Here is a 23,532-nt window from a genome sequence, read left to right on the forward strand (position 1 = left end):
TCAGGTCTTCATTGATATTTTTTCTGCAAGTTAGTTGTTAGAGGCAATGCAGCAACATTATTTTTCCTGGTACTTTCAAGCTTCATGATATCTGGATTGACTGCTCTAATTCAGACTTTCATCTACTGAATATATCTGTTATTTTAATTGCCTTCCATATACTAATGATCTGAGATTACTGTGAATCCCTTCATTTGCCCTGGGCGAGGAATAAAATAAATGAGGAAGGAATTTTTGTTTGCATAGAGGTGTTGATTCACTAAATTTGGTTTTGGTCATTAAATGTATAGCTTTACTTCTTTTCATCTGGTGTGTACATCCCACCAAATGCCTAATTTATGGTGTTTTTAGGGTCGCATTTTCCGAGACATCTCATTGCCTGAAGTGGGCCCAGCAGAGCGTTCTGCTTTGTATATTGCAATGATAGAAACTTTGGCCCTGTTGCACTCCTTTGATTTACAGTCATTGGGCCTACAAGGATATGGTAGAGGACCAGGATACTGCAAAAGACAGGTAAAACTCTTCAAAAAATTCTTTTGTCTTGTCAGGTCTTTGAATATTTATTTGATTTGCAAGCTAAATTATTAATTATTAAAAACTTGTAAAAGTAACCATCATATATTAGCTATTAAACACCTTCACTTAGTTCAATTATTTTGTGCACCGTGTAAGGCCACTGCTACATTCAGATTGATTCTATAGTGCTATGCTCAGGGAATGATACTAATTTGCTTTTGGAATAATATTAGATTTGGGCTGCGTAAATAGGATTGAAATAGAAATTAGAGGTAGTCCTCATTGCATCTTTTGATCTCATAGTTCACATTTGCAAATGCAGAGGTACTGGGTTTTACTGAATTCTGTAACATGATAATAGTGAAAAACCAGAAGCACGTGCTTCAGAATTTTGTGCTCTTTAAAAACTTGAGAATCAGTTGGAAAATCTGTTGGAGTGTTTGTATTTCTTTAGGTGTCAACTTGGAAAAAACAGTATGATGCAGCTGCTCATACAGATATTCTTGCCATGAACAAACTGGCTGAGTGGTTAGCAAACAACTTGCCACCTGATGATAATGAAGAAAGCCTGATTCATGGGGACATGAGGATAGATAACATCATCTTCCATCCAACAGAGGTATTTGAAACACTTCCATGTGATGGAACACTTCTGTGGATTATTTTAGTGCGTGATACGTCTTTGAAAACAACAGGAGAGAAATTAACTCTTCTCTATACTGTGTATGGTATTTAGGGCCTCTGGTGGTCTAGTGGTTAGAGTGCAGGACTCACACCGCTGCGACCCGGGTTCAATTCCCGGCCCCCCGGGCAGCTGGAGCTCGTCAGCCTTGTATGGCAATCCAGCTACGTCCTGGGGACCTCACTGCCACTGTCCAAGCTTTGCTCGGCCCCGGCAGATGAACCTCAGGATTAAAGGGTGGGCTCAGTTCAGCGCACGCTGTGTCTCACCTAAAAAATCCACTGCGCAGGCTCGAAGGGTTTATGACCTTTCCCAAATCTTCACTTGCGAAGACTGGCCATTACTTACAGTCCTGGTTTTCACTGCAGGAGCTAGACAGAATTGATAGAATCATAGAATGATTTGGGTTGGAAGAGACCTTAAAATCATCTAGTTCCTTGGCCATGGGCAGGGACACATTTCACTAGATGAGGTTGCTCAGGGGCCCCATCTGACCTGACCTTGAAAGATACTCAATTTATTCATTAGTTCTAGTCCCTACTTCAAAGTCCAGGAACAAAACATTGTGTATGCATAAATCCTGTTGAATTCAGTGCAACTCAAGTCTCACTTCATTAAACTACATAAGCATCTGATCCAAAGCCCATTTGACTGTGATATGGCTTCAATTAACAATGGCTTTTGGAATAGGATCTGAATGCATGATACATGATACTAGTGGAAGCAAAGAAAAATCTTCCAAAACTGCTTAGTTATGGAGTACACATAGATCACAGAGACCCTGAAAGGGAAAAGAAGGAGATTTTTTTTCTGGTTTTGGAAATAAATATGTGTTACCTATCTATCGACATAGTTGCGTTTTCATTATTTTTTTCCACGCTATTTGCTGTGTTGTGACCAGAAGATATGTCTGGGATTTGTGACCAAGGCTCTGCAATGCATACTTCACAGCAGAGCAACAGGTCCCATTGTTGTGCATGGATCAGTTGATAGACACATTAGTTGTAGGCTTAAATGTGCTGATTTGACCCTGAGAGCTGATTTGACCGAGATTTGGCAGTCTGGGGAACTCTCCCAGTTGTTCCTGATGCAGTTGAAGGAATTGATCGAGCTGTACATAGGTAATTTCAAGTAATCTTTAGAAACTTCTCCTGTAAAGGCAGGAGTGACCACGTAGGAAAGACTTTTGCACATAGTTCAAGTAGCCATGGATCGTGAGTAGGCTGGAGAAGTCGTTTAGATTGACAGACAAGCCGGATTATAAGAATTTATCAGAGTGACAGACTGGGGAGTCTCAGCACACCCAGCTGAAGACACCATTGCAAGGATGCTTGCAGCAGAAGCTTGTGTCACAGTCTGGGCAATGATTGACTTCCTGTTTAAGAAATTCAGTTCCCCATGTAAGTGTTAATCTATACATAATATTGTGATAAATTAGGGGGTTTGATGCATGGTCTGAGTTTCTGTGCTAAAGGACGATGCAACAACACTGGGGAAAACACAGCAACTGTCAGTACTACTGTTCTTTAGGATATTTTAATTCAACCATATTTTGAGTCGAAGAATTTACAAGTTTCTGACAGGAAGAACACTACTCAAAAATGTAGATTTAAATCGGATTTTCTGTGGAAAAATGCCTAGCTTTCTGCCCTTATGTGAATTTTAATTTTCTACAGATCCTTAGATAGGGCCAAAAGGAACTCTTTTTGTTGTAGACAGCTACAGTGCGTGTTTTTAATTTTAAATATATAGTAACCAAAAAAAACTCGTGGATATTAAGTGGGTGGTGCATTTGTGGATGGAGAGGATTTGTCTTCTAGCACTCACTCGAGGTTTTTATTTTTATTTAAGGCTCGTGTTTTGGCAGTGCTGGACTGGGAACTTTCTACTGCTGGTCATCCTTTAGCAGATTTAGCATATGCCACTCAATTCTTCTTTTGGCCTACATCTATTAAGGTCTTAGGTCAAGGATCTGTCTTGGGTTTCAAAGGCACCATAGGTATGAAAATGTAATCTTTTTATTGAAACAAATTCTAGGGTTGATTTTTATTTGAAATGTTACCCTTATAAACAGGAATTAAATGGTAAATCTACAAACATATAATTTTGCACTTGAAAATAACTCTTCCATGTTTTCTTCATTGTTGGAAGCATGCTGATAGAGAGGTTTTAGGTAGTTCTGTTTTAACAAGCTATGTCTTAGCTACGATTTGCTACTTTGGAAAAAATTTAGTTTGAACCTTTCTTAGAGATAATGGAAGAGAACAGAAATTTAAATGTAAATATAACTTTTATTTAAGAAAAAAATCCTACCCCCTTGCTGAAATTAGTTTCCTGACTGGAGTGGAGGTGAAGGGTGGTAGGAATTGTCACAGTTACTTGAAATTCTGGCAAATCCTTTTTCCTTTTGTTTCCCATATCACAGTTACAGCATGAGAAGTTATAAATCATGGTGTTTACTCTGTAAATGAAATATCTCATAAAGATGAAAAACTGTTGAAGAACAAGCTGGAAAAAAAATCATAGAAAACGTTGAGTATTCTAAAAAATTGTTGTATTTTTTTTTTTAGAAACTCCTTCATTTGAAGAACTGGTTTCCATTTACTGCCGCTGCCGGCGTATTAACACTACTTTATCCAACTTCAACTTTTTTCTTGCTTTGTCATATTTTAAAATGGCAGCAATAGCCCAGGTAATACACTCACATATGCTGAAATATCACATATTTTTGTGTGGATATGGGTAGTTAATTTAGCCATGGATAATAATCATATATCTATACTGTTGTCGGTTGGCTTGAGGGACAGGCTGGGCTTGCTTGCAGTATCATGTGCAGACATTTATCTTTTCTTTTTTATTTTTTATTTTCATCTACTATTGTTTGGGGTTTGCTTTTAGGTTGGTTTAGCTGGAGTATTTTTTTAACTCTTGTGCAGCAAGTTATCTCCATTATATCAGACATGGACCAAAAACAATATTAGCATATCCCAGTAAAATTGTCTGGGTAGTAAGTTTTTCCTTTTAAGAGTATGTGCATTTAAGTGTTGCTTTCATAGTTGAAGAAATCATTGGTGTGTTAAAGAGACGATTTTAAATGCATAATTATACCATATATGCCTCTCTTTTGGTTTTAGGGTGTATATGCTAGATATCTCATTGGAAATGCTTCTGCAGAGAATAGTCATGAATTTGCTAAGATTGTGAAGCCTTTGGCAGAGAGAGGGTTAGAGCTCTCAAAAAGGTAAGAGTGATCTAAACTACTGGTCAACAGTCAGGCAAAGCTTTTGCAACATCTTCATTTATTTGAATGCCTGTGTAAGGCAGCTTATCTTATTATGAGGGAAAATCTGGTCTTACTTGTTATTCCATTGAGTGTTCTTCCCTAGGTCATCTTTCAGCAGCACACAGCACATTTCTGGAGAGCTCTTCCATCAAAGTAGGAAAGGCCAAGAGATTTTGCTGAAGGTCAAGCAGTTCATGAAGCAGCACATTTATCCAGCTGAGAAGGTAAAAGCTTTTAGTTAACCTATTTTTAAGGGAACATTTTCAGACTAGACTTTATAAAAATGTAAAACTATGTATAGAAGTCATATCTTCTTGGTTTGGTTTTTTTTCTGAAACAGCCTTATTTTCATGTAGTGATATTTTTGGCATTGAGAAATATTAGCAGAAATCATTATTGTCTATTTTTTTTTCCAGGATTAAGATGTTGTATGCATTGTTAATGAAAGCTGAGTTACTTTTTAAACTTTTTGAAGTGTAAAAATTTCTCTTTTTAGTAAGAGTTACTTTCTAAAGGAATTTGCTAAAATACTTTAACAAAAACCTAGAACTCTTACGTAATAAATGGAAAGATGCTAATTTAAAGCTGGGAATTGCTGTTTTAAACCATATGAAGCTGAGTGTATCTGTTTCTTGCTTTCTCTTTAAGCTGTGACTTTTCTGACAAAAAATGGGATCGCGTAATGTAGCAATGTAGCCTCATTCCTGAATATATTTAATACCAGTGAAGATTTGAAATCAGATAATGAAATACCCACAGAAGTCAATAATCAGTGGAAGGGAAAATGAGACGAACCATTTTACTTCTTATCCTAGAGAGATTAGAAATTTTCCACGTAGAAAGTTGGTTCAGCTTTTTAGCCTTATGGAAGCACAGATGACTTCTGTTGCAGAACTGATTTCTTTGGCTTTCTGTTTTGGGCTTTTTTGTTGTTGGTTGGTTGGTTGGTTGGTTTTGGCAGTCGGGCAGAAATGCAGAGAACATATTAATCTAAAAGATTTATGAATGCATCTGCCTATCGCAAGGAGGGGTCAAGGGCAGTAACTCTTGATATGCAAAGTTTCTTAGAAGTCTGTCTGTGCCTGGTTTTGGATTGTAGTTTAGGACTGTCCAAGGAAGCCTTGCAATAATCAAAGTACTTGTTTTACAAATAAATGGACCACAATTTTTGCAGATGAGTAGTGTTGTGCTTGTAAGTTATTTCTGATAACAAGAACTGTGAATCAGGACTTCTAAATTTTACTTGGGCATTTGTCTTATTGTGTCATTTTCGGAAGAGGGAACTACTTTTATTCATTCTTTAGCTAGTTCTTGGTGAGGTTTGAAGTGCTGTACCTCACTAAAACATACTTGTGGAAACACTAGGATTACTAAATATATAGTTTTACTAATAATCACTGATGCTCAGAACGGCTACTGACATAATCTTTTAAGGGATTATTTTGACAGGAAGAGAAAATGTATTCTTTGTGGGGTTTTTCTCTGTTAACAAAAGATTAACTGGCTTATATATTTGAATGTTGTGACAGGAAACCTGAATCTTTAGTGTCCTTATGTCAGGCATTCATTTGTGCTTTTACTTTCGGTTTCATGCCTCTTGTGTGTACTGTTGGTAACAGGTACTTTTATCATCAGAAAATACTGACCTTCTAGCATCATCACCACATACTTTAAACGAACCCAAATAATTGTATGAAGTAAGGTACTGATTGGGGTCATCTCTGTGATGCATTTCAAGTCTTGCAAAACGAATAGGTTGCAGTTCGGTTTTCAATTATATATTTAATTTTATAATACAACTCACTATATAATGAAAACCTATAATGAATATTTCTTTAATTGGTTTCTTGGTGCACAGGACTGGAAAAGACATCATATTATTACTTCTGTGTTACACGTGTTCTTAATTTAAACAGTATCTTTTCAATTGTTTCTCTAAGGAAATAATAAAATACTATACTGAACATGGAAATACTGAGGAAAAATGGAAGAAACCACCACTTCTTGAGAAACTGAAGGTATGGGACAGTAAATATTCTTAGCATTCTAGCAGTAAAAGAGCACAGATATAGAGCAGAAGAGTGTTTGGTATATCATCCTGGAGAAGTTATTCTGTATGGAAAGAAACAGTGTGAGGAATAGTGGAAGGAAAGGAAGAGAGAAGTGTGCAAAAGGTGAGAGAAATGAGAGAGGAGTAAAACAAAGTGACTTCTGTGAGGGATGTGTCTGAATTTTCAATCAAAGATTGTACCTATTATTTCAGAATAGCTATTGAAAAAAGGCATGAGATGTATTAGACAGCAGGAAGGAAGGAAGTGTCTAGCAAGCCAGAATTTATTTTTCTGTTTTTTAAGATTTATTGGTATTTTTGGTATTATTATATGGTATTTTTCTCTGTTGATTCTTGCAACAGGAAATGGCAAAAGCAGAAGGTTTGTGGAACCTTTTTCTTCCAGATGTCAGTGGTCTCAGCCAGCTTGACTACGCCCTAATAGCTGAGGAGACGGGGAAATGCCTCATTGCTCCTGAGGTTTTTAACTGTCATGCACCAGGTTAGCAGCCCTGTCCCATAACTACAGCACTGAGAACATTTAAAAGTTGGTCGTGTTGCACCTTATGAGTTGTGTGTCTCAAGAAGTAAACATGACTTCTGATTTCTTACAGACACTGGAAACATGGAGGTCCTCCACATGTATGGGACTGAAGAGCAAAAGAAAGAGTGGCTGGAGCCTCTCCTGGAAGGGAAGATTAGTTCTTGCTTCTGCATGACGGGTAAATTTTTCTCCGGGAGAAAGTTAGAGACAATTGGCAAAAACTTTAAATGGTATATACAAAAAGTAGAAAACGTCAAATTGTGTGTTAATGAATTAATACAAAAATTTCCGTTGTATCTGTGAATGTGTTTGAATATAAAATCTGTGAGATGTGAATGCAGAGTGAAGCACCCTTGCTGCCCTTCCCCAGTAGTTACCATTTTTCATGGTTACAATACTATTTGCTTTCTATATATCTTCAGTTTATTTTTAGTACTAGTAAAATACATTTTATAGTACCAAACAGATTTACAATAGAGCTCGCCCTTTTTTATAATATGCTTTGGGGTTCTTTAGAAACATACAATTAGGTGCAAGTATGATTACTGTGATTAAGTTGTGTAGTTTTGCAGTATGTCATAGGTAGAGGTTTTAAGATAGAACCTGGAGGTAACTTGCTTTATGTCCATAGCTCAGCGTTGTAATAATTTTTGCTCTTGAAAGTTTGTGGCATTCAACATCTTTGGAAAGTCTGGCTCTTGCTGTAGGAAGGTAGCTTTGGAACATCTGATGTCAAAATCTTGATCTTCCCATGTCAGGAGTCAAGAGAACTCAGCCTTGCAGAGCTGAACCCTTATTTTGCAAATTCTGTTTCACTGTGTTCCCCAAGAGGAAAGAGATGCTTTTACTTTAAAGCAAAAGCATTTGCCTATTAAAAAAAAAGTAATGGTGAAAGGAGAGAGAAAGAATCTTTCCTGTTCCAAGTAATCATTGATGACATTTTGCTGACAGCTTTGTATAGTCTTATTTCACGTACTATCATAAAATTAGTTTCAGTCTCTTCATTTTCACTTGAGAAGAGCCCAGGGGAAGAAACAGTCTGAGGAGAGACATGACTGTTTTCTCTAAGTACACTGGAAGGATAAAAGATTTGAAAAGATCAGGAAAGGAAGAAGGCTGTTGATCGTAATGGATAATTTGAGCCCAAGAACAAGTCCATTTAAACTGGCTATGAATAACAGGTTGTTGGAAGATAGAAAGTCTTTCGACCACCAGCAGTGAGGTTCTGAAAACAACTTTTCTACTGGGAGCGAAACTGTGTTATCATTAGAGTATATCTACAGCCCTGTATTTGTGGAGGTAGTACTACCTCTTCTTTTAACCCAGTGGTTTGGTTTTGTTTTTACCTTTAACACAGAACCTGATGTGGCTTCAAGTGATGCCACTAATATGCAGTGCAGCATTGAGCGAGATGGAAACAGTTATGTGATCAATGGCAAGAAGTGGTGGAGCAGTGGTAAGTGTGGAAACCCTAAATAAGAATGGCTAAGCCTAAATTATTTTCCAACAACTCTTAAAACAAATATATTTATGCTTCATTTCTGAGATGGAAATTTGTCTTTTCTTGAGTAAAGGCAGCAGAATTTAAAACAACAGAAAGAGCTGAATTGAGCTTTTGTTCTGTGAATCAAAGTCCAAGACTCAAATTCAATTTGAGGGCTTGGATGCTTTTTGGAACCTCTGAATTTTGTTCACAGAATGTATGCCACTATTGTTCTCTATGCGTTACCTCTTTCTGTCAGGTAACTCACACATTTATGTTCATACCCTTTAAACTTTGTTTTTATGAAGCTGTCTTCAGCAGTTTGGATGTGAGGTTTGAGTATACTGTGTAGTTACAGTAAAATGTGGCTGTTTTTTAAAGTAGCCTGTGATGCTCTTGGGCTGAGTATTTCAGGACATTTGCTTTTATGATAATTTCCGGTAAAATCAATGGATTGTACTATAAGTGGTAAATGTCCCTGATATTGTCGTACTGTTACATTTTTGCCAAAACATGTGTGACAGCAACTTGAAAGTCGTGGTTCTGTGGGAGTTTGGAAGCCAAGTAAATAAACCGAGTTGTTAAACTTGAATGTTTCATTCACGTACAGGAATGTGTCAGCTACCTACTGATACATGCTTGTGCAATACCGAGACTCACCAGAAGATAGATCTCTCTCTCCTTTCTTCTCCTGTCAAACAGGAGGCACGGTATCTTGTCCCCTGACCCAAGAGTGTCAGTTAACTGCTGGCTGCTACCTTTGCTTTGGGTCAGTGTTTCCCAGCTGTGCATTGCAGTCCCTGAGGAAGTAATGGGAAAGTTTGTAGGAGGTCATATGTGCAAAATAATATTAATAAAATTAGTGATGTGAATTATAAAAGGGAGAGTTAACATAAAGTAAGCATGATTTGGTTTGTTTTAATTCTGATAAAAACAATTAGGACAGTCAGATTTGCATAAAGATATAGGCATAAAAGGCTCTGCAATTTCAAGAAGTTTGAGAAACAGTGTTCATTTGACTTTGTCTTAGTCAGAGTCTCCCTTTCTGCCTGGTTGGGATTTTTTTGTTTGTTTTGGAGATTTTTGTTTCATTTGTTTGGGTTCTTTTGGTTTTGGTTGTTTGTTTGTTTTTTTTTCCTTTTTACTCTGAGCGGGACATTAGGACATTGGATGTTTGGAAATTCCAGAAGCCTGACAGCCTGGTCAGAACGTCACTCTGTGAGCAGCCGCTCTGTATTTGTGAAGACAAGCCGTAAATCACACATGCAAGGAGACAGTTACTTTGTGGAAGAACTGGAGTTTCTTTCCATACTCTGCATGGGTGTTCTGCTTGTGTACAGTAAATCCAGTATGGCTTAAATATGTCAGATTTATGGTGTGTTTGTAGACCTTCTGTCAAGCACTTCTGACTTACCCGTTCACGCCCTAGTGTTTCTCAAAACGATGGGCAGAAAGTCTGCGAGCTTTTGTCATCCAAACAGGGAGAAGCAGCTCATGTCTTGTTTGTGCTCCTGTTGTCTGTCGTTTAGGAGCTTTTTCTTCCAGTCCATAGTTGTGTAACTTGGAACAGTGTCTAAGAAGGATTCTTGTTGGCTTTCATAAGGCGTAGATCAGGCATTTTGTGAGAGCCCACGGGACGTTTGAAGACAAGGACAATATGCTGTAACACCCCATTTTCATTTTGAAAGCTAAGCTAATATGTCAGCATATTTGAAATGCTTCCAGTGACTCACAGAAAACTGCTGTTTTCCTGGAATTCCTGCCAACGCTGTGGCAGGAGACAGCTTTGATACCTCTCTGTGTAAAAACTGTAAATCCATGAGCTCAGTATAGAGACAGAGCCTCTCTGATTTGTCAAGCAGGGCCTCTACACTTTGCTGGTTGGTAAATGCCTATGATGATGAGAGATGTCAGTACCTACTAAAACAAACCAAACCAAACATAAAGTATCAATAAACAAAAGCAAGTGCATTTTTTTGTTCTTTGACTTTATTGAATCTCCATATATTTTAGCAGATACAGTTATTGCAGTGCTTGATGAATTTTAAAAATTCTGAATAGAAATTCCAAGCCCTGTATCTGGAGATTAACTTAACTTTGTCTTACATTTACAGAGATCTAGAACCTGCCTCCCATAGAGGACTGGCCTTGTTGAAGTTTAGGGTAAGCAGAAAAGGAGAGGTGAAAGGTCTCCGTAGTTATGGAGAAGGACTTGCTGCTTTTTCTGGAGGCTGTTGTTGTTGCTATACATATGTGGAAACACATAAAGAATGGCTTTTTCTCCCCCTCTGTCCCTCTCAACCACAAACTTACGTATCATTTCAAGCTGCAAGGAATGATATGGAATGATAGCTGAGTTGAAAAATGGAACTCAGTTATTAGGCAGATGTTCTAAAGTTTTACAAAATAGTTGGAGAAACACAAGAGTATTAACTTCTGGTACAAATGTTCCTGTACTGCTGTTTTATTGATGATAGTTTCTTTCTCTGTTTTAATTAGATGTTTAGACTTGTACAGATTGTTCATTACACAGCTATTTAATTGCCTAGTACACGTTAAAATTTCAGTCTTGGCTTTTTTAGGTGTTTGGGTTGTGCTGTAGTGGGGTTTGTTTGAGTTTTTGTTGTTGTGTAGTAAATATCTCTATTGTTTCTCAAAATTTCAGTGTCTAGTTCTTGCATGATGCTTCATTCTGATAAACATGTTCCACTTTGAACTGCTCTGTAGTGTATTGGCTAGTGTATAGGTTCAAAAATTCATCTGAAAGTTAACCTGCAGAGAAACAGCTGCTGAAGCAATACCCCCCTAGAATTAGTGAACAATTCCCTTGGTTATATAAGATGATGAAAGTAATGGAGAGTCTATATAGTGAAACTAATTGTTTCTTCTGTCTGATCGTCGTAATTCATAGAAATTTCTTCAGGCCTTCCATTCTGCTGTTGTCTTCTCCAGTACCCATAATTTTTTGCAATTTTCATAATGTGCATTTTGAAAGAAGCACCCAGAAAGGCATAGAGAATAGGGTTCAGGCAGGTGTGAAACAAAGCTATGCTCTTGGTGACCTGGAGTGCAACATCTATGGTTTTACTTGCGTCGCAGTCAGTGATCAACATATAGATGATATCTATGGCTCGCCAGAACTTCACAATGTTGTAGGGTAGCTGAGTGATTATGAAAGTAGCCACTACTGCCAGCAGAACCATGAAAGGTCTAGACTTTTTAACATTTGCAGATCTAAAGATTGCCCGAGCAGTAGCAGAATAGCAGATCAGCATTACTAGGAAAGGAAGCAGAAATTCTAGGATAATTTCCAGGATTTGAATGGTTGATTTTAAGAGTGTTTCCATGTTCATTGGAAATACAGGAAGGCATTCATTCCTGTCATTGTGTTTTTTGACTTGATTAAATACTAGTTCAGGGATACTGAGGAAAATGGCAGACAGCCAGACACAGATGCAGGTAACACTGCAGTGTTTGCCAATTCTTCTGTGGCCCCGGGATTCAGAAGTGGCCCTATATCTATCAACACTGATACAGGCCAGGAACAGCATGCCGGAGCTGAAATTCATGGTGTACAGAGAAGAAGTGAGCTTGCACAGTGAGTTTCCAAGTTCCCATCCCTGCACTGCATTTGCAGCCCAAAAAGGGAGTGTGAAGAGCAGGAGCAAATCGGCAATGGCGAGATGCATGATGTACACATCTGTCTTAGTCTTCGATTTCTTGCAGTAGGCATAAATTGCAACCACTAATGAATTTCCAGCGACTCCCACGGTGAAAGCCAGTGCATAGAACGCAGGAAGGAATAATTTGGTGAAATTTCTCACATCGCTTTTTTCACAGAGAAGTTCATATGAAGTGTAATCTATAACATGGTTGAGATCATCCTCCTCGTCCCCAGTCCAGTAATCAGTTGAGTTATTCATATCTCAGCCTGTGGCAAAGCTACAAGACACAAAAAAAGGGGGAGAAGGGGATACCAAAGGGGATACTGAGTTTAAGCTGTAAAATTCCTGTTGCAAATAAACCCCTCCTTCAGGGTTGCTTATACATCTCAAATTTAAAGAATTTGGATATTGAGAATACATTTGTGAATAATCAAAGTAGAGCTAAATGGTAATGGAGGCATAACAGACCGTCTCAAATTCTCACATGGAATAGAGTAACTGACAACATCTATGTGTGCAATACAATGTTAAATGGATTCAACAGAAATGCTTTCATTAACGTTGGCATTTGAGATTGCAAGATGCTTGGAGTGCCCCTCACTGATTTCCACATTTCAGTCAAGGAGCCATCATTGCTTTAGCTGCTCTGTCTCAGTTATGTCTGATAATATTCCATTGCAACATAACTTTGTCTGTACCTTTATAGGGTTGGAATTACACTTTTCTCTCTACAGCCTCTGCAAAGCAAGGAGTACCAGTTGAAGGCTGTGAATGCTGTTACAATCAAATGCATAAGGAACACGAGCAGATTAAAATTGAGAGACAAACAGTAGTATTTAGTGCCTGCTGTCATAAATTCTGACACATTTCAGATAAGAGGATAATATAAGGAGAGTGTTTTTGTTTCTCAGGCACACTGCATAAAGTACAGCAGTGGAGTCTGTTGCTGAACCAGCAGTAGGAAAACTTAGTTTAGTCTCTATCCCCCAAAGCCAGCTTTGCCCACATGGAATTTCTTACAGAAAGCAGATAGCTGCGGGTACACAGCTGGAGGCTTCTCAAGATGTTATGAGAGAAAGGAATTTTATCACATACAAACTGCCCACAAGTACCCAAACAGCTCAGAAGCTCTGCTGTTTTTTCCAGTACAATCTCATGACAAATTTACTCCGTAAACACTAAGGCTGTGTTTTCACTTCCAGCTTAGGGTTGAAGTTCCTGTCTTCAGATTGTATCTTAAGCAAGTTGTGTCCTACAGTATTCTCTTCTTTTCCTATAATTGTGTTCATTGACTAATGTGCTGAAATTCTTTCTATTGTAAACTGCAGTCCTGCAGTGCCCTGTTTTCTTGAAATAAATGGGATTAAGGTTTCTTAACTGCAGTAGCAAAAACTAGCTGAGAACAAAAAACATATGCCCCCTTTCTCATCATCTGCAGTGTTTCAGAATATAAGGTCAGTGTTGCTGAGAGCAGATTGTTATCTGATATTCTGCCCCAGAGCTACAATTCAGCTTTTTCAAGCTTGCAAAAAACCCCAAATATAATTTCTGGTTTTTAGACAATGGTTGAAATGAAAGGTTGCCAAATCTTTATTATAAACAGTATCTCTTTAAATTTTTTTAATGTGTTATGTCTACCAGGAAAAAATAAGTTACTGATTGATCTCATATTAAGGGATGCAGACCAACTAAATAGAGAGAAATTAATAATTTCTGTGTTTGTTTGATTTTTTTTCAGTGATTCTGATAGCCAAATATTTTAAGAAGTGTATTAGTTTGAAATTAACTGTTTGATTTGGCTTCATCCTTAGTGACTTTGTTGGATTATTCTGTTAACATTTCAAAACACTCCCCATTAAACTTTAAACGGTGATCACTCTTATTTTAAGTCTTATAATCTGCCATTTATTGTTGCCTAAATGAGATATGCAGAATGGAAAAGTACAATCATTCTATTTAGTACTTTGGCAAGGGATGTTCTATGCCTAACAAGCTCTGTTAGCAGGATTCTCCAGCAGCAGTAATCTTTTGCAGCTTTATGGTACTTTGAGGAGGGATTTAGTTATCAACAGCAAGTGAATCTTTTTTAGTAGAAGAGAAACTGCTGCAAGGAGGGTTTAATCCACTTAGCTGAGATTTGAAGAAAATTAGAAGTTAAACTGAAGAGATTTAGTTGTGGTCTTAAAGCACTTAATTACAGAATCCAGCTGGGAATGCTTAATCAAACTGGTTCACTAGCGAATTTGCTTGAAAGCAAAGCCATAAACATTTCAGTGCAAACTCCAAGAAGTCTGTATGACAGAGCACTTTGGCTGTCACTCTGTGCTTCGCTGCCTGATGGGCTTTTGCCTGACCTGAGCTTTTGACAGAAACAAAGTTACCTAAAATGCAGCAGTTGATATTTCTCCCTTAAAAACACATTTCTGTTTTGGCTAACATACCTATTCGTATTTGTGATTCCTGTTACTGCTGTTTCTCAGGCACACATATATGTGCCCGCTACAAAAAGCAGATTAGCCCTTTTTGAGTTGGGTGTTGAACACTGGTGGAACAAGCTTAGTCTAGTCTTCATCCCACACAGAGAGCCATGCCCACGTGGAATCTCTTACAGAAGCAGATTGCTGCGGGTACACTGCATCTTGCAGCTGGAGGTTTCTCAGGATGTTATGACGGAAAGGAATCTTATCATGTACAAACTGCCCACAAGAACCCAAATAGCTCAGAAGCTCTGCTGAGTTTTCAAATACTGTTTTCTAGGAGGTATATTCATAGATATATTAACTCTGCAACTGCATGTTTTCTTGCAGAATTATTCCAGCCTTCCAGTCAAATACAAATTCAGTGTGTTTAAACTTGACATGGGATTGTATGAGTGCAGGTTGAATGAAGTTAATATCCCCAGTTTAAACAGAAAGATTTTTTTTCTCTAATGAATTAAGCAAAATTCTGTCCTACTCAACAAATCTAATTTTGATTCTGGAAATGAGCGTGTGCCCTAGTGAAATGATGTCTCTCTGTAAAGCCAACTTAACTAAGAGTAAATGTATGTAAATAAGCTAAGTATATCACACAATATACAGACCAGTAAATATTAAAACAAAACTAACCTTATTTTGTCAGCAGATGAGTAGCAGGTACTGCAATTGAGATGTGCTTCAGTGGAGTGGTCTGAATTGGTCTGACACATTGCATTTTGTCTTCAAGCACCACACCCTCATCTGGAAGTCAGTTGCACTTTCATTATGACTTGCCAGTTAAAAAAAAAAAATTTAAAAAATTATGCTTTCCTGGAAACTCTTCTCATGTTGAACACGTACACTTCCTACGTTCCTCCCTCTTCCAACTGAATGTGAGTGTTCTTTGGAAGGTCAGGACTCTCTTACTATTTCACTGTGCTGTTGGTTGTTTTATTCCTGCAAGTCCAAATTTTTTTTTTCAATCATCAAAAGGCTTTTAGCAAACCACACATTTAAAAGGTAAAAAGGAGAGAAAGAGGGGTAGGTCCGTCTAGAGCTGAGTTACTGCCCCAGAGTCCGTAGGGAGTCATTATTTTCCTTCCTCAGGGCACTACTTTGCTTTTGATGGCTGCCTACATAAGGTTTTAAGGGATCCTTGTATCCACTCCTTTAAGTAACTTTTTAGGGGGTACAACAGAAAAATGAGTTTGGTTTTTCTGAGAAGGGGGAGGTGGTTCCTTCAGTATGTGAAACCAGAAAGATGGTAAGAAAAATATGTGAAGGCAAGTGGTAAATTGTCAACCAGACTATAAAGCAGATAAAGCAGATAATCCTGCATCCTGGGGGAGAGTTCAGGGACTTAATGTTGCCAGTCAGACCTGGAATCAAATTAGTTTGGTAACATTTCTACAGAAACTGCAAGCCAGACAGATACTGTAGAAGAAAACTAGAAAGATGCTATTACATCCATGAGGTTTCTTGCACTTGTAGTGTGCTGTCTACATTATAGAGAGTCAAAACTTTTATAGGAAAGGGTAGATGGAGACAATCTGCACTTTACATGCAGATACTAGTATTTCTGCACTGAGGTGTGGACATACCTCTGCTAAGAATTCCTAAAATGATTGATTTTGCTTAAATTTACACAGTCTCTACAGCTTCAAATTGTTGTCTTGTGCAAGAGTACCTTGTGCAGAGTGTCGAGAACCTTCTGTGATCTGTTTGGTTAGAGAATGGTGCTGATAACACTGAGGCTGTGGGTTTGATCCCCACACGGGCCATTCACTTAAGAGCTGGACTGGATGATCCTTGTGTGTCCCTTCCAACTAAGAATATTCTGTGAAGTCTGTGAAATCCAGCTTTGTTTGAGTTATCCTGTAGCAGTCTAGTGAGTTTCAGTAAATGCAATATTGAAGCCAAACAACAGAGAGAGATATTGAGCAGACCAGAGATCAGATTTTGGTTTTTCTGGCACTCTGATGCACCTGCCACAGCTGGGTTAGCCATCTGTGTGTGCTTCAGTTATTTTGAAATATGTGAAAGGAAAGGTTCTTATAAATGGTCAGTTAAGAATGTAATGGGCGGATGTTTTCCAAATACTTCATTTTCATTCAGAACGAGAAGGTAAAATGGGTTGGGAGAAGAATTGGAGTCTAGAGAAAGAGTGCCACAATATTTGTGCATATTTCTGCAATTTTTTCATCTTGATTTATCACAGTACTTCAGTGTTATTCTTCACAGGGGCAGATAAGACATTTGGGTTGCTTCCAGCTTATGTCCTTGCAAGTCATGTCATGGCTTAGAGCCCTGAGCTATATCTCTTTAAAATAAATGAACCTCTCAGTCCTAAATAGGCTTGGTCTCAATATGGTCCCCAACAAGATAGAATAATCATTCTAGAACTGAGAATGCTCCCAGGGAATTGTGTATTGCCTGCAGAAGTCCCCAAGAGGTTCTTTGTGCAGACTGTAGGAAGGCAGCTTGTGTAATTCCTGCACTGTTTATTCCAGTGCCTAAGCTCCTTGTAACTTTGCAGAGTGCAGGGGGAACAGAACCTTCTAGTCAGAGTACAGAAATAATACTGTCATGTGTGTGTTTCAGGAGGACTCTGTGGGCTCAAAAATAACAAAAATTTTTTAATAAGTAAGAGTGAATTATCTTATTTAACTAAAAGCACTTGTGACTGTGGAAAAGTGGCATGAAGGTTGAGGGGAAAAAATGTTCTTAAGCTCAGCAGCTGCTCTCACTGGCACCATCTGAGCCTGTGAGCTCCAGCTGGGAATGACCAGCAGCCACATGCAGTGGCAGGACTTGCATAGCCCTTGCAGCTGCAGAACCCCAGCATTGCCTCTGTCTTCACTGTTTGATTGCAGCTACATTATAATATTTACCATACATGAGTCATATGCCTGCAGGGTTATCTGGAGAAGATGAGATAAAACTGTAGAATAGTGAATAGGAATTACTGCAGGCTCTTGGGAAGGTTGTGTGGGGTGTCCCTTTTCTTCATTAGGAGATCCCCACATCTTGATCAGTACCACAGTGCCATCCACCCTACTTGGTCCAGTTTCTTCTTGTAGGAGGGTGCAGAATGTGTTTATCAGTACCCGTCTACTTCCTAGACGAGTATCTTTAGCAGAGAGAAGTAACCCACTGAGCTGACAGTGCAGCAGCCAACATGGCAAGAATCATAGGTATTCTGGGCATTCAGGTAGTAGTTCATCCTGCCTTAGTCATCTTAGACTCAAAAAAATTGAAGACCGAATGCTGAAAAATAGGTAACTAGATTACAAGAATTAAAGTGCTAGTGGCTTCTGAAAGCAGCCTATATGGCAGCTTCTTCTGTGTCTGTGCCACATTTAGTACCCTTTCTACCAGAAATATAAATTGATTGTGTGAAGATCAGTAATCTTAAGCATGTTATGCTCCAGATAACAAAGACTAGGCTTCTAGTAGGATTGTGGCCAACTCTCTAAGCACATTTTAAAATACTGTTATCTTTGCCTATCTGAGTGCCATGAAGAGTTAGAAAGTATAACAAGTTAGTTAAACTTAAGATGTTTCCCAGTGTAGCAGCATTGTTGTTTAAAAGTTTTGTACAGATTGTAGAGTCATATATGGAAAACTTTACTGAAAAGCTTATCAATATGAAAATATGGTTAAAACTGACCTTCTAAAATATCTGTTTGTTCAGTTGTGAGTTTCTTGCAAAATTACTTCTAACTCCTACCACATAACAGGCTTCTGTGACTCTTCCCCTCATCCTTCAGCAGCTTCTTTGAATTCTGTAAGTAATGTAAAAATGCCATTTATAAATGAGAGATTTATTCCATCCAGGCTGTCAGCATTCCTTCCAAAGCACTGAAGTCTTTCAGTGTCTTGCATTAGATCAGAACTTCTTTCTGGCTTTTATCGGTCAAAGTCACATAAAATTTGTTTTAGGTTTCCCGGACTTCAGACTCTAAGGAGTGGAAAAGCCAGGAATCTGCCTTCCTTTGCTGTGCTCAGATAGGAATAAGAACAGATAAAATGGAGGTATTCATTTGCCTTCCAGAAATTTGTACAAATTATTTAGGGAATCTAACCAGATGTTTAGCTCTCAGTGAACTTCTCACTGAGTTCAAGATGAAAGCTTTCTCTGGTTGGGTTCTTTTTCATACAACATGGTGAAATTTGCCTTTTTTTGAAGCAGGGATGTGACTTGAGGATTATTTACAAAACAGTTTTTAAAGAGATTCCAGAAAGTCAAAATATATTTTTTGGTTTTAAACCTCACTTCAAGGTAGATCTGGTTTAGAAAATTGATCTCAGGCAATTCTTTACCTTCTGTGGAAAAGGAGAAGAATCAAATGCCCCTTACACAGAGAGGCAGCGTTTCTCTGTGCAGGGTAGTTTGGGATCTACCTTTTTTTTTTTTTTTTTTTTTACCAAGCTGATTTATTCCCCCTGCCAAAGCTTTTCACTCAGATTTTTAGCTCGTTAGCATTATACAGCTCATGGGCCACAAAAATAACCCCACTCTGGAAACAATGGCTGAATATCATATTACAAGAGAGGAAAGTAAACAGCCGGCAGTCTGGCCCTCAAAACAGGCAGTGTTTATCAGAATGAAGTAAATCTCTCTCCTGCTTCCTGGCCATCACAGTGGCTGTTTGTAGGAGGAAATAGCTCAGCTCAAAGCCAGGTGGTTGTATTGTCTAGACCACAGGCTCCCAAACCTTGTTCTAACAGCTGCCAAAGATAAAAAGTCATCTTTGTTTCTGACCTCAGAACAAACCAAGTTGGTATAGGTCAAACCTTGAATTAAATCTCTGCAAAGCTTGTCATCTGCATTGAGATGCAATAAAAAAGTTACTGATTGTTACATCCATCAGGTATTTTCCCTACCTTTGTGAGGCTTTGAAAGGAATGAGAGCATGCTTTGGTACCAAGAAATCTTAAAAGAAAAAGACAGTAAGGATTAAGGTTCATAGAAATTTTAATCAATGGTAGAGTCTTCTTTAGGACTTGTAAATTAAAATGCTGGCTTTGTGCTACAAAGGTATAATAAATATGTCTGTATAACAAACATTTCAAATAGTGTTATCAATGGTTTGAAATGCTAGCAGACTATTTTCATGTAAAAATTTCCACTTAGAGCCTTCTTTGAAGTGCAATCTAAAATCATTTTTGTAAAGGTGGAAGAAACCTGCATTCCAGGGAAGTTATGCTGACGTAGTAGCAAAGTCATCAGGGTAACCCTTTGATAGTCGTATTTGTGTAATTTAGTTATAATCCCATTGGTGTTCCATTCCCACATAGACCCTCCAGTCTTTATAGTTTAAAGATGTTTTTAAAGAAGTTTTCGTTTTGAAATAGCAGCATCTCACTTTGAGAGATGTGTTTTTGCATCACACTTACTTGCTCAACTGTAATGGAGACAGAAGTAATTAGATTCCGTTTCAAGTGTCTTCTTGTTCCCTTTTCCTCAGAATAGATAATGGAGCTGGATCCTGAAGGGTTTGGATGTTTGGATTTTCATATTCCCCTTCCTACAAGTCAACTCCCTTTTACATGTTGAGTTAGTAAGATGTATTTTGTTTCAGCCTGATTACTCAGAGTGTAAACACAGCAGTAGATTGTATCTCCTGTATCAGGAAAGGAAGGCAGTAAGATTTCTTGTTATGAAGCTTCATTTGATTCTACATTGAGATTTTTAAATTGAAAACTAATTTTGTATTTTTCACTTTCTTTAAGGTGCTGGAAACCCAAATTGCAAAGTTGCAATTGTAATGGGCAAAACCAAAACCTCCTCAGCATCCAGGTAAGGAATCCTAAGAGATTCAAGGAGTTACCTAAAACTTGTTCCCTGGAGGAGTCACTGCTTGAGAAAACTTTATTGAGTGAAATGCCATTAATTGCCTTGATCAGTTGGATGTGCTCGTGAATTAGAGAGGAGTTTAAACCTCTGCATGTGTCTGTTGCTGCCCAAGCTCCTGTTTTGCCATCAGCTGGTGATGACTGAAACCTCCCAACCTTTCTACTGTTATCATCTTGCATTGGCATGCTTTCCACCCCCATCCATTGCACCAGCTCTAGTGTTTGTGCAGCTGTGTGATGAATTGGATAGGAAATTTTGAGGGGGGTTCAACTAACTTTATCTTGGTCACGTAACTTTTAGTCTGCATTGGTTGTTTAACCAACAACTGTCTCTGGCTTACAATTTATTTTGTAAGTGTAGTATATAAAGCAGTTAACATAAGGTAGAATTGCTTGTTTAAGTAATAAATCCAAAACTTTTCAGAGCTTCCCTGAACAGAATGGTTATAAGTGGCACACCGGAGACCTGAATTTATCTACTGAGTTTTTCACAAAGTAATCTGTAGGTATAGAAAGTTAAGTTTGTACCATGAGATGTTGGTTATGTGAAGCTGTGTAAGCAGAGAACATTGCAGATCTTTAATCAGACTTACTCATTCCACTCTTGTATGTGTAAACATAATACTTACCTCTTCTTCTTTAAAATAAACATGTTGTTCAACTTATTACCAAACTAAAATTGCCTTTTGCAAAAACTTACGCAAGTGATGAATTAAATGCTCCATGTTTGGTTCTATTAAAATCACATGGCGTTTAATGCAAAAGAATTGGAACATTTATATCTCTAAGTTGGATTTTGGCCCAGATCCCATGGATTATCTGAAGTTTTTGGCTTTGGCTAGGTTCCATTGAGAAGCAAACAGTAAGTTGCCTACAGCACACAGGATGGTTTGCCCGGCGGCTGTACAGATGGTGGCATCTGTTGAGCTCTTGGAAGCTGAAGAGAAGTTCTTGGAGGGGATAGCGTGACACTCCACTTGCTAGAACTGGAGGCTGAATTCAGGGACCTAGGGCATCACCTCCAGTTCTGTGTGACTAATAACTGACCTTAAATATTTGTAAGGAATGTAAACATGGGGATTTTTCCCCCTAAACTATAGGCAAGCCAAGATGATGATTCTGATAATGTTGTTTTGAGGACAAAACAGAAAGGCAGGGCTAGGAGAATTGACTGGGTGATACAGAAATACGTGCACAGAAGGTCCAGCAGTAGGAGTTTGGTGCATTATGTGCCAGTAATATATTTTCACTTGTTGACTGGTGGTTCAAGGAGTGTTGAAGCCCCACTGTGTGTGGGCAGGATGGTGCAGGCGCTACAGGTAAATCTCAGCACTGGCTTTGTGCGAGTGCTAAACTGAGGATAGAAGATAAAAAAAACAGAGGAAGGGGACAGAAGGCAGACTCAGAGTTAAATGTAACAGGTGCATTTTGTCTTGATCAGGTACAAGCAGCACAGTATGATTATTGTTCCCATGGACACTCCAGGGCTGAAGCTGATAAGACCCCTCTCGGTGTTTGGCTATCTGGGTAGGTGATCGTATTTATCAGATATATGTGTGTTAATTTGTTAGCAGTCTCAGAAGCTGCTGTAATGTTAATAAATATTGTATATGAAATAAATCAGTAAAATGCATATATAGAAAAAGGGTTGGAAGGAATTGAAGGCTATGTTTTTATCCTCCTTTGTTTTACTCTGCTGTTGTGTTTTCTGTCCCTGTAGATGAGATCCATGGAGGACATTTTGAGATACACTTCAATGATGTGCGAGTGCCTGTCTCCAACATAATCCTGGGTGAGTTTCAGCACTTATTCATTTCTAATACATATAGCAATGAACCAAGCTTTAGGAAACAGTGGTTTATTTAATGAATCATCAGAAGTAATTGTAAACAGCTGTGGTCAGTTGAGCCAGGGTCTCAAACACGTGTAAGAGGGAGCCCAATATTCCTTTAGCAGCCTATCTGCTGCTTGAACGTACCTTGTTTAGAGCAGGAGGAAGCAGGGCAACTGTGGCTGTCATTCAAATATCACTACCCTGAAGTAGAGCAAAGCAAAATCTGTTAGTGGCATTCTTTCCCCAAAACCAGTTCTCATAGACTTCACAGACTTTTTGAAAGAATGTCCTGCTGTACTCTATGGCCAGTTCTTAGCAGTAGTGAAAAAAAGAAAGAATAAGCAGCACTGTGACCCTTTGCAGAGAGAACTCTGTTCTACTTCTCTTACTTAATATAAATCCTGATTTCTTCTATTTCCTCTCTGCTTCTTTTATTTTGCTCAAAGAGCTTTCGCTCTTGAGTAGCCCTAGGACCTGGAAACCTCAAAGTCTTCCCTCAGATACTCATTCCAAATCTTATAGATGTATTTTTCCGTGGAAGATTAACAAAATTTAATTTCAATCAGCTAAATCAAACCTTCCCAAAAACCATTAATTAATTAATAGTTAACCATTATTAATAATTAGTATTATTAATAGTGTGTCAATATAGATCTGATTGGAGTAAACAAGCAAGAGTTCTGCAAAATAAACTTTTAAGCAGCTTTCCTTTACCTCTGGTGCTATGAGCACACTTCTGCTTGGAGCCATGGATCATTTCAAGAGAGAGTCATGGAGTCTTCATATGCCTGTTTTTCTTTCCAACCAGGTGAGGGCAGGGGGTTTGAGATAGCTCAAGGTCGGCTCGGGCCAGGCCGGATTCACCACTGCATGAGGTCCCTCGGTGCAGCTGAAACTGCTTTAGAGATAATGTGCCAGCGCTCTGCACAGAGGGAGACTTTCGGGAAGAAGCTGTATCAGCACGTAAGCATGTTCCCTGTCTCAATTCACATGCTCCAGGCAGTGACCTTTGTTTTGCCCACACACAGCCTTGTGATTCTGATAAGGGACACAGAAGTAGATATGCCCTAACCTTGAATTCCTACTCAAAAGGCTTCGGATGGCAAAGGAAAAAATCACATCGCAAGGCTGCCATTTTTGGCTATAACCTATGGGATCTT

General features: G+C 38.4%; 2 protein-coding genes across 2 annotated transcripts in view; one reads left to right on the forward strand and one right to left on the reverse strand.

The window, feature by feature from the left end:
- ACAD11 (acyl-CoA dehydrogenase family member 11) overlaps positions 1-23,532 on the forward strand; it is a 30,987-nt gene that overhangs the window by 4,307 nt on the left and 3,148 nt on the right. The window contains exons 4-17 of the mRNA XM_064671507.1: positions 352-513; positions 971-1,135; positions 3,050-3,197; positions 3,769-3,890; positions 4,333-4,439; positions 4,585-4,705; positions 6,422-6,499; positions 6,895-7,033; positions 7,146-7,253; positions 8,433-8,531; positions 20,416-20,482; positions 21,980-22,065; positions 22,259-22,330; positions 23,181-23,335. Coding sequence (XP_064527577.1) covers positions 352-513; positions 971-1,135; positions 3,050-3,197; positions 3,769-3,890; positions 4,333-4,439; positions 4,585-4,705; positions 6,422-6,499; positions 6,895-7,033; positions 7,146-7,253; positions 8,433-8,531; positions 20,416-20,482; positions 21,980-22,065; positions 22,259-22,330; positions 23,181-23,335 — 1,629 coding nt within the window. The remainder of the gene's footprint in view (positions 1-351; positions 514-970; positions 1,136-3,049; positions 3,198-3,768; positions 3,891-4,332; positions 4,440-4,584; positions 4,706-6,421; positions 6,500-6,894; positions 7,034-7,145; positions 7,254-8,432; positions 8,532-20,415; positions 20,483-21,979; positions 22,066-22,258; positions 22,331-23,180; positions 23,336-23,532) is intronic.
- Positions 9,677-15,663, reverse strand: ACKR4 (atypical chemokine receptor 4). Its single transcript, XM_064671549.1, is given in 2 exon segments — positions 9,677-12,500; positions 15,331-15,663. Coding segments are annotated over 2 exon segments (1,161 nt in total). The 5' UTR covers positions 15,411-15,663; the 3' UTR covers positions 9,677-11,419.

The sequence above is a fragment of the Pseudopipra pipra genome, chromosome 1 (assembly GCF_036250125.1).
Source record: "Pseudopipra pipra isolate bDixPip1 chromosome 1, bDixPip1.hap1, whole genome shotgun sequence".
NCBI lineage: Eukaryota > Metazoa > Chordata > Aves > Passeriformes > Pipridae > Pseudopipra > Pseudopipra pipra.